Source organism: Trifolium pratense, linkage group LG3 (assembly GCF_020283565.1).
Source record: "Trifolium pratense cultivar HEN17-A07 linkage group LG3, ARS_RC_1.1, whole genome shotgun sequence".
Taxonomy (NCBI): domain Eukaryota; kingdom Viridiplantae; phylum Streptophyta; class Magnoliopsida; order Fabales; family Fabaceae; genus Trifolium; species Trifolium pratense.
This window is the reverse complement of record NC_060061.1, coordinates 45,684,679-45,695,689: the sequence shown is the minus strand read 5'-3', so window position 1 is coordinate 45,695,689 and position 11,011 is coordinate 45,684,679. Positions and strand designations below refer to the sequence as shown.

Below are 11,011 nucleotides of genomic sequence, written 5' to 3'. Positions count from 1 at the left end.
TTTGACCGTCTGATCTATGATTAACGACTCATTTTAACTACTACGTGAAAACTGTGTTGTTTTCTTACAGCAATGAATCTCAGTCCTAAATAAAGCATAGGATGAAACTATGATGAATATACAAATAGGGGATTTACTGGTTGAGATTCTAAAGCTAGATTTGAAGTTATAAAGAAGGGTGACAATGATACAAAAATTCTTACACAACTTCAACACATTAGAAGAAAGGTCAAATCTTTGTTAATCAAAGAGATGATTGTAAATTTTTCTTACTAAATAGCAATGCACGAGTTTTTGGTTGCTCTAGATATTCTTTAATTGGAACAGTGTTTTTTAGTTGATCTATGATTTCTTTCATGGTAAAAATTAGTCTATTTTATCATATATTTTTGTGTAAACACGCATAATAAGAGATTGAACATTTGATGATATTGTACTTAAGAGACTATGTTAAGCCAACTGAACTACCACATCATGTAGCTATTATAATTAGAATTTCATGATGGTTTTTTTTTTTACAAAAGAATTTCATGATGGATTAAAATCACACTTATTTATCATTCCAAACAATTAAGCATATTGGCTTTATATAAAGTTTGGTGCATGCTATTAATTGTGACTATGGTCTATAATTACTATTATAGTATGAAGCACAAACGCAGATACTAAATATAATACCAATACTAATATGTTAATATTAATAATAATTTTTTTAAAAAAAATAACATAATTATTCAATGTAATTATATATGCTGGTATCGAATATCGTGTTGGGGTTGATTGCAATGTAAGTCTCACATCGCTTAGAATGGTCAAGACTATATAATGGACCTAAGTTTTTTGTTTATAATTGCACCAGTAAGTAGCACTTTAAGCTTATATCTGATTTTATTTTATTTTCTCTTGTACTCTTGTATTAGAGGATTGAGAGACGTAGTTAGGTATCTGCTTTGGAGAGTATGAGTGTATTGGGGGCCAATGGAAGATTGATGGTAGTATATGTGTTGTAACAATTTTTACATAGTGTTTATTCTTTGGTTGTCGGTTTTGACAACGATCGTGATTTTTTCTCCAATTTGGAGTTTCCACGTTATATTCTTATGTTGTTAATTGCGTTCTTTTATTTTCTCTATGTCGGTTTTTCCAACATATACAGTGTTACACTAACACATGTCTAATTCAAAATATATATGTGCTTCATATATTTCAACTATCGTTGAAAATAAACATTAAGATTACAACTATTGTTGAAAATAGGCATTAAGATTAATTCATCAAACATACGGTGTGAACTGCGCGCGCCCAATGAAGTAAGTTAAATAATTTCAGTTCAACCGTAGTCAGAATTTTAATGGATAATTATGCATTAGATATTTTCTATTTCTAGAAAAATAAAAATAAAAATCATAAAGGCTCTATTTGGTATTTATGATTGGATAGATGCAAATAAGAATCCCTCATATTTGTTGTACCAAAAAAAAACCCTCATTTGGATATATCTATTTCTTTTCTTTGTATCTTAGCCGGATTGAGATTTCCTACCTTAAAAACTGTTGTGTTGTATTCTTTACATCGGTGACCGTTAGATCGAAATTGAACTATTTTAAAGTTAAAAATTTAATTATTGAAAAAGTCAAATCTCATTTAAAAGTTATACTTTTCAATCTCGATTTAACTGTCATCAATACATTGAATCATGAACACGAGACTTGTAATAAATCCGTGTTCATCTTAATCGATATATATGTGCGCGCGTGCATATGTGCGCGCGTGCGTATCTGCGCATACTAACACTAAGAGATATAGGTGCTGAGTGTGCAAAAGTTGTCCCTTTAGGTTGCATGATGTGTTCCACTTCAACAACACCACGTGCACATCATTAGCTTCATCTTAGAGACACGTCTCCAATCTCCCAACTCCAACATATTATTACTCTCTCACAAAATCCTCTTCATAGAGAGAGAGAGAGAGAGAGAGAGAGAGAGAGATTGAATAATTAAGCAGCTAGCACACTATGGCTTGTAGTAAACAATTCATCACTCAACTTCTTCACTCATCTTCAAGATCTTCTTTGCTCAAACCCTCTAGACCATTTTTCTACAACTCCATCAAGGTATCATTAAATTAATTCACTCTCTTGATTTTGTCATTTTATTTTATAATTTTTGTTTAGATAATTGGTATAGCAAAAACTATATAAAATTGCTTAATTTTTTTTAAATTTTTTTTACAAGTAAGAATGATCCTAGTTGAGAATTTATTTGGAGAGATCAAATTTTTGAACTTTGAATTTCAGATTGTACCCTTAATTGCAAACTCACCAAAGATTGAAGTGTTAGATATGTTAGATGGTTGAGGAAGAAATTAATTGCATGTAGTTATGAAGAACTATTTTGCATGATCCTTTTTGTATGTGGAAATCAAAAGTTGAAAAGTGGATCCAAAGATTCAAAAATCAAAACCCACCAAGAAAGTGAAGATTTTTTTTTTGTTGGATTCAAAATTGTAATCTTTACTTTAAATGGGTTTGTTAAAAAAGTGATAGAAAGAAGTTTGATTGATTTTTAGTCATATGATTTATAGTAAGCATGAATTATGCTAAATATTTTTTTTTTGTGCTAAAATTTATTTATTATTGAATGAACTATGAACATGAATGATAGAATTATGGGCAAGAAGTGAAGGAAAAAAAGAGCCATTTGGTAAAAGAGAGGGCATCATCAACAGCTGATGAATTTCTGAGAGTAGCAGAAGAAAAAGCAAATGAAACACCAAAGGTGAAAAGTCAAACTAGTGATAAAACACTTGATGCTGCTGAAGAAGCTACTAAGAGTAACTCAAAGTTTGAAGATGTTAAGAATAGGTACAAGGATCATTAGGAACTTGCTATGCTAACTTCAATTATGAGATTGTTGATTTTAATTTTCAGCTAGAATAAGGAATTTCTTATGTCTTATGTTTTTACAAAATGTTTGTGCAATTGTTAGTGTTTTTGCAAGAGAATGAGACTAAAAAAAAACGTGAATTTCTTTGCAAGTATTATGAATTTATGAGTTTAATGTTACCTATTTGAAAAATAATCTAAAATTCTTGGTTTGTATGGTTGTACTTATTCTCCATTTTGTTTAATATTGATGGAGACTACATGAATCATTAGGCTTTTATTAATTCAATTTTTATTGCATTTGTTATTAATTTTGAAAAAACAAAATGACATTCTTGGAGGAGGTCGTTTCTTTGAGTGTAATCCAAAGTCTGGAGTGTAATCCAGAGTTCGACCGTAAGGTAAGTAAAATCTGACCAATAATTGTTTCCATCAGGAATCGAACTCGAGTTCTTCCAAACGATTTGTTTCTGAGTTAATTTATTAACTACTTGAGTCAAATGTCTTAATTAAACTCGCATTTTAAATGTAGAAAAGTATGAAATTTAGGGTTCGAACTTAGGTTAATGTATATCAGCGTCTTTTTGCAACAACATAACTCTACTTACCGGACATGTCCAATTACTTTATGAAGCAAATACTAGTTTTACAAGGATTCATTTAGAAAAATGATTGGTTTTGTACAATTGTTTTGTACACATGAATTAAGAATTGAAACATAGCCTCATATTTAAGGGTCCCAATGCATTATTCTATCTGGTTGATGGATTGTAAATTTGTTTTTGTATATTATTAGTTTTGTTGGTTATGTGTGTCCTACTATCACTTGTAGGACATTCATGTCTATGTAAGGCAACCAAATACATCAACGGAAATTGCGCTTTGCATTTAATGCATTTAGCTTTGTCATTTTTGTATTTTTTTTATCCTCCTTTCCATGTTAAAATTCGAAAATGACATCTAAAACTATTCGATTTTTTGCAGTTTTTAATAATTTTTAGATCGATTTATGGTTTTAATTTGGATTGATTTGTGGCTTTCATTTGGTTCGTTTGAATTTAAATACTCCTAATTTTTAAGACATAATTGATGGTATTGAAAATAAAATTTTAAAAAAAATTAAATCAAATTTTGAAACATATCTAAGAGAACATTTTTTAAGGTTTAAGCCAACATTTAAAATCTGTCGCCGATTTCAATTAAATAAAAGATAAATACATAATAAAATAAAATAAAAAGCAAGCCATTTTATTTTATTTAATTGAAATCGGCAACATATTTTAACTGCTTAAGCCTTAATGGGCATGCCTTCTTAAGGGTGCAATCTTCCTTCTGCCAAACATTAGAGACACTAAAAAAAATAGGATTATTTGGTTTTTTCTTTTGTTGCAACAGGGACTTAAAAAAAACTCGATTCTTTCATGTGTACACTTCTTAAGAGAACATTTTTAAGGCTTAAGCCAACACTTAAAATATGTTGCCGATTTCAATTAAATAAAACATAAAAAACAGGCCAATGGCTGCCTTGCCAAGGGCGCCATCGCCCATCGGTTCTTTAATGGCTGCCTTTCCAAGGGCGCCATCTGCCCTCTGTCACACATCAAAGATACTACATAACTTTTTTAAGAAAATAGGATAATTTGGTATATTTTTTTGTTGTATCAAGAACTTTAAAAATAAACGAATATTTCATGTGTACACTTCGTTAGATGTCCAATACAGTATTTTTTTTTGTACAATATACTGTATTTTTTAGATATATCACAAGTTATAAATGATAAATGATATATTTTTATATAGTGTCGGATATATTTTCAATTTTCTCTTGCCATAATTTTGTAATGTCAACAATGTTGAAATATGCTCCTTTCTGCCGTCAATTGCAGTTTCTAGTAGTTTTCCTTTCTTATCTTTTATATAACCAAAAAAATGCACTTCTTTTGTATATTCTAATCTAGTGTTTTAAAAATCGAACTATATCAGACAATTTGATTAGTTGAAGTATTGAGTAGAATCGGGAATCAAAATTGGAAAGTACTCCCTCCATTTCAAAATAAATAACTCAAATAAAATAAAAATTTGTTCCAAAATATTTTATCTATTCAACTTTCAATGCAATATTTTACAATATATACTCTCTCATTATTACTATTTTCATTACTCTCAAGTAAGTCATCAATATTTTGTAAGGACAATTAAAAATCGCATTTTTTCCCTCGTTAATTATGACACTTGTTTTAAATTGTGCGAAATTGTTAAATAGGTCATTTAAAATTAAACGGAGATAATAATTGAATTATAATTTGGAGGTCTTGTCCGTTGTTGTCCAATTTAATTTTTCGAATAATGTTCTAACAATAGTAAAAAAATGTCTTTTTTCAAAAATAAGAGATAATTTCTATTTGAACTTGTAGTCATTGAAGACTTGAAGCAATTTCTATTTTCCTCTAGTTAGAATTTCTTAAGGTAGCTAGTTAGATCAGAAATATGTCTTTAAATGTGAAAGTAAAGAACTAGAAGTGGCTCATCATGGTCCCTCCATTGATGCTAGGTTAATTCTTATCCAATTCCTTTGTGGTTTGGAAGTTATCATCCACTTTGAAATTGATTCAAAAGAAAGCAACAAGGTCCACATGACATATTCAATACTATGAAAAGTATTTGAGTGGGCCAAACAACTTATTATTTGATAAAAACAACAAATCATGTTATTCCCACTTTATTTTTCTATACAAATCATGGTACTCACACTTTATTATTTTATACATGTGATCATACACTTATAGGAAGAAAAAAAAAAAAACTTTGTAGAGCTTCCATTTTCAGTTGCTATAGGCAGGACGGATTCAGAAACTTATTATACGGGGGGTCGAAAATAAGAACAATTATCTTGACTCTTAAACATATCTTTTTTTTAGTTATTTTGATTCTCAAACCCTCAAATTTATCTTTTGTTTGTTAGTTTGGTCCTCAAATATGCTTTGTATTAGTCAATTTGTCCAAAACATTATTAATAATAGACAGATTTGAAAGTATTTTTATTATTTCAATATACTGTATTGACAACATCTCATATATTTAAAGAAGAAATCACTGTTTGTTCTCCCCATATATATACTATTTTTTTATGCGTGTATTTTTATCATATTATAATTTTATTTTATATATGTATAATACTAAATTAAAGTGTTGTAAATAGATAGTTGAGTTGAGACTTGATAATATATATTATTATATACATATATCAGGGGGATGGGGGAGGGGGGAGGGGGGAGGGGGGCATTGGCCACTACCTGCCCCCCTTTGAATCCCTGGCTATAGGTCTACTCGTTCGGTTTGGTTGTTGGTTTTCAATTTAAAAATCAATGAATTCTGTGTATGCATGTGATTGGTCAATACTGTCACAACTGCTCGAATGACCAAACAAAATATGGTATTGGACGATGGCCAAATTTTATAAGGTTCATTAGTTAATGTAAAAACTGAATTCGCATCCTAGAAAATGTGTTTCAATTCACAATCATAGAGCGTTGGGATTGAGTAAAGATGTGAACTGAATTCCTATTGTCTAAATAATGAGGAGGTATTTTAATTATTTCAAAAAGCACGTAATTAGTAGTAATTGTGAATTTGTGACAGCCTCTTATTTATCTTGTTCTTATCGAACCAATTATCATGTTGTGTTCAGATGGACCACATATTTAGTGCAATTTGTTGGCATAATTTATTGGAGAAAATTTAATTGCAGCAGTACCACGTATTGGCATTTTTGGTCTTGTTCTCTTTTTCTTCTTCTCTTAACAAAAGGGTTTCCTTCTTAAAGCAAATAAAATTAGAGTGTAAAAGCATCGTATGATAGAGACAACATGCCAATTATATTTGCGTTCTAACTCTATTACCTATCATTTTCAACATCCTAATGAATAAATTAAGATAGAAAGAAAAATAAGCTCGTGAGCGTAATGGTATAGGCCTGACTGTGAAACCGATTTATCGAATTGAGACGAAAGTCGGTCATAGTGATCTGGGTCTGGGAGTCCCGTGTGGAAGGAGATTGGATGGACTTGGCAATAAGGAAAAAAGAGCAACATGGAAGAATAGTTGTGTCGTTAAAAACCTTATTAGAAAAACTCTAGATAAACAAAATGGGTGTTATTTGTTCGTAGCGAGTCCAAAATGACGCAAGCTTGTAGAGATATCATGAAGCATCAACAAGAGAGTATTTAGTAATAGTTCAAATGCAAAACATTGATTACTCTCCATGGAGCAACAAAAAACAAAACCATTAGAGTATTTAGTAATAGTTCAAATGTCACACAAACTATTCACCAACCCAGCAACATCAACATTGAGCTTGTAATACATATATACTAGAAAGAGGAGACCAAGATCATTATTTTGTGCTACTCAATGATAGTACAAGCTTTCCAAACAATCTCAGCAAGATGAATGAATTTAGCTTCAAAGCATAATTTATTCCTAGCATGCCAAATGCCATAACATAAAGATAAGACATGAACAATGACCTCTTGGAGATTGTGGGAAATGATATTCCATAACCAAACTAAATATGTGGAACAGTGGAAGTATCATCAAACAGAATTCCCAAGTGAGTAATATGCTAAGCCTGATTTGCCCAAAAACAAGCACGGGAGGTTGTTCAGTTGCGTACTCCCCGTTTGTGTATCTCTATGTCTGTCGGGGGAGATTGGTGCTCCTAAGGTATGCCCTTCCGGTGGGTTGTTACATTTTTTTTTGTCTATTCCATCCAGTGCATGCACTGTGTCAGAAAATCTTTCATCGTCGATCTCTCTTCTATCCGCATTTGTATTTTAAGTCATCGATCTCCCAACATCTGTCTTTTAAAGTCGTTGATCTCATAGCTATAACGGTGCAAAAGTTTGTTACAAACTCTTAACTTTTTGAACCATCAAAGTTAAAAACCAGACCAATTCACATACAGCTGTTTCATATTAACAAAGTATCATATTATTTTGTCATGTTTAATCCCTTTAAACCAAGAGGGAATTAGCTGAATATCCGATAAATGCGTCATAGTTGAGATATATCAACAAACATGTGGATTTATTTAACAAGCTCAAGATAAATGAGTATAAGCTTTCACATGTAGAAATATTATAATCCACTCATGATCATATTAACAAAGGAAGCATCGCCCTTACAAAGTCCTCCAGCTGTAACAGCTGTATATCATATGCTAGTCGATAATCGATAATAGCTGATGCATAATATGCATTAGCCTAGCTCTAAGTCAAACTAATTCTATTCATAATATGGCAGAAACATCGTCACTTCATTCAGACAACAGAACCTCCTGTCTGATGAAGCATGGCGTCGATTTCATCCCCATCTTCCATTTCCAACTGCAACAAGATATATTTTCAAATCATAAAACAAGCATGTTAGACTCATTTGAATGTAATTAGTAAAGACAGTAAAGCAACCAAGAGGTGTCTTGCACACGAACCTCGTCTGGAGTCTGCTCTGCACGGAGACGACGCCCATCAAAGAGAAAAGCAATGGCATTGAAGTCCACGGATTGTCGATCACAGTAAGCGTTCATAAGCTTTTTCAGTTGAGTGCTTCTCTTGATCCTGAAGAACACTTCATTCCCATCCTAGAACATTAAAAACAAAATAAATAAATAAATAAAAGAAATTAGCATACATAACTTCGATGTTAATTTCATCAATGTCTCCAAAAATCATAGATTATAGAAAATTACGCTAAACATATTCCCCTCCTCTTTGTAAGCATTAGTAAACAAACAAAACCTCATCTTCCATTAAACCTAAATTCAGATCGCATACACGAACAGATGCACCAAACAACGAAACATTCAAACATAAAAATAAATCCTAATTCCTATATACTTGTTTAAAAAGAAAGAAGAAAAAAAAAGATGTAGAGAAAATGATTGTTGTGGTTTTCAACCATAATAGATGAAGTGCAACTGCCCATTCTCTCAAATTGATATCGCAAAGAACACTTTCGGAAGAATGCATTGATGATAGCACAACACCGATACACACTATCCCTTCTCTCTAATAAAACATCATTTTTTTTTCCTTTCTGAAAAGATGTAAATAATAAGATCTTACATATCGGCTATCACAACAAAAAGAAACCAACAAATAACAAGATAATAACAATACGGGAGATAAGTCGAACTCAGAGTGATATATAAACATGAATGGTGAATACTAATACATGGCCTGTAAAGTTTAATACTGAGATTGATAGCAACTCAAAGCTTCTTTACCAAAATCAATACATCGTTTTCAAAACAACAAGTTCCTACAGCAATCCAACAAATACAAAAACAAAAATTCCTATATAATAAGCCTTGGTGTGATTCTTCTTTTTTCAACACAAAAATTCAAAACAAATTCAATAATAAAACTAAAAAAAAAAAAAAAAAAACACTATAAAAAGGTCTGGTTTAATTAAGCATATTTCATAAAAAGGAGCACTAGTGTGATCCTTCTTTTTTTTCAATTTTCACACGATTTATTATTATATTTAAAAAAATATAATCATATGAGGTTTATGATTAAAACCCAATATATAGATTATGAACATGCACAAAAGGTCAAAAAACAAAATTAAATTCCAGCTGAAAAGTAGTATTAAACATAATCATGAATTAACATACTAATATACTAATACTAAAATAAGAAGAACAAAGTTCAATAAAAGAAAATGAAAATATGGAAAGAATTAATGAAAATCTTCAACTATTTAAAATCAATACAATCAAAGTTAAATTCTTATCCAAACACATGAATCATAAAACATAGAATTCTGAAAAATCATAAACACTAGAAAGGAATAGAAAAAGAAGGAAGAAATGAATGAACTGACCTGACCCTTAACTTTGAGGTTGATGTGAGCGCCGCCTTGTTCAGTTGGCTTCTTGTCTTCCTCGTTGTTTGCCACACCTGACGACATCTTCAGATTCTCTCTGTCACCGCCGACAATTGCTGTCAACAAGATAGATATATCTTATTATAGGAACGACAAATCGACGGTTCAGATTCTCTCTTTTTTATGGGCTCAATTGTTGCCTTTTGGGCTTAGGCCCGATAATTATATACCGGCTACTATTTTTGTTTTTAAAATATAAATAAAAGCAATTGTTAGTTGGAATTGACGTTGAACTTGGTATGGTGGTTCGATCTCCCGCAACTACGATCGAGACCAATTGTATGTGTTTTTATAAGTTAATTTGAATTTTGTAGACATGTCATTAGACATTTTAATATATCTCTTTTTTAAAGGTTTATAACCAAAATGGATATCGATAGAAATGGTGATTTTTCTGTGACGATGAATTTTCATATTCTCTTAAGTAATAATGTAATATGATTTGATTTATGATTATTATTAGAAATACTTTAATTGTTTGGTATCGAATTGTTGTTGAAAGATACTTTCCGAAATCGAACCTGATGGGATTGTACCTGCTGAAACGGCTCAAGTGAAATTCTTTTTTTCTTTTTATTCTTTTTTTATTTCGGAACATATCTTCCAAAATGCTCTTATTGATTTGTTTCGGATCCTATTTTCCAAAACTACCTGCAATTTTAGATCCTATCTTCCAAAATCATGTTACTTGTGATCATAACAAAAAATTAGAAAAATGCACCATGAAATTATAGTGGTATGTTTTGGAAATTCAACTTAAAGCAATCAACATAAAAACACTTGTGCCGAAGTTGGATAGAGAAAGAATTATTGAAGTTGATGAATGAAGTTCGAATGAAAAAAAAAATCATTTTCTTTTGATTAAGTCTTTGCAAAACGTAGCTGAACTGCATTTTTTTGTATATAAGGTCACTTCAGATCCTATCTTTCGAGATGTTTTCTCTTCCCCCCTCCCATGAATCTTTTATACCCCCAATATTCCAATTTTGTCCTTACAGAAAAATTCAGTTCGCAGAAACCGAATTTTTTCTAGTGCAAATTCAGAGTAAATTTCGGTTTTTAGAAACCGAAATTTGTTTTCAAGGCAAAAAAAAACTTCGGTTTCTACGAACCGAAGTTTTTTTAAGGGCAAAATTGGAAATTTAAGGGGGATAAAAGATTCACGGGGGGTGGGAAGAG

General features: G+C 31.0%; 2 protein-coding genes and 1 non-coding gene across 3 annotated transcripts; 1 reads left to right on the top strand and 2 right to left on the bottom strand.

Annotated features, from left to right (window-relative positions):
- Positions 1 to 1,898: 1,898 nt before the first annotated feature.
- LOC123918974 lies at positions 1,899 to 3,153 on the top strand. Its single transcript, XM_045971178.1, has 2 exons — positions 1,899 to 2,113; positions 2,664 to 3,153. Exons 1-2 carry the CDS (start codon positions 2,015 to 2,017, stop codon positions 2,877 to 2,879), a joined length of 315 nt encoding a protein of 104 aa, XP_045827134.1. The 5' UTR covers positions 1,899 to 2,014; the 3' UTR covers positions 2,880 to 3,153.
- Positions 3,154 to 7,950: 4,797 nt separating this feature from the next.
- LOC123918973 (small ubiquitin-related modifier 1-like) lies at positions 7,951 to 9,925 on the bottom strand. The gene is made up of 3 exons (XM_045971177.1): positions 9,770 to 9,925; positions 8,373 to 8,522; positions 7,951 to 8,268 (listed from the first exon to the last, which is right to left on the bottom strand). Exons 1-3 carry the CDS (start codon positions 9,854 to 9,856, stop codon positions 8,203 to 8,205), a joined length of 303 nt encoding a protein of 100 aa, XP_045827133.1. The 5' UTR covers positions 9,857 to 9,925; the 3' UTR covers positions 7,951 to 8,202.
- LOC123919253 lies at positions 8,806 to 8,949 on the bottom strand. Its single transcript, XR_006813162.1, has one exon. It is a non-coding gene; the product is annotated as a small nucleolar RNA snoR135 (small nucleolar RNA).
- Positions 9,926 to 11,011: the final 1,086 nt, after the last annotated feature.

What these genes read in the sequence shown, in the direction of transcription:
- LOC123918974 (XM_045971178.1), top strand. Translation starts at nt 2,015, where the DNA reads ATGGCTTGTAGTAAACAATTCATCACTCAACTTCTTCACTCATCTTCA. An exon ending in TTTTCTACAACTCCATCAAG is followed by an intron (nt 2,114 to 2,663) that starts GTATCATTAAAT and finishes CATGAATGATAG; the next exon opens with AATTATGGGCAAGAAGTGAA.
- LOC123918973 (XM_045971177.1), bottom strand. Translation starts at nt 9,856, where the DNA reads ATGTCGTCAGGTGTGGCAAACAACGAGGAAGACAAGAAGCCAACTGAA. An exon ending in ACCTCAAAGTTAAGGGTCAG is followed by an intron (nt 8,523 to 9,769) that starts GTCAGTTCATTC and finishes TTAATGTTCTAG; the next exon opens with GATGGGAATGAAGTGTTCTT. An exon ending in CAGAGCAGACTCCAGACGAG is followed by an intron (nt 8,269 to 8,372) that starts GTTCGTGTGCAA and finishes ATCTTGTTGCAG; the next exon opens with TTGGAAATGGAAGATGGGGA.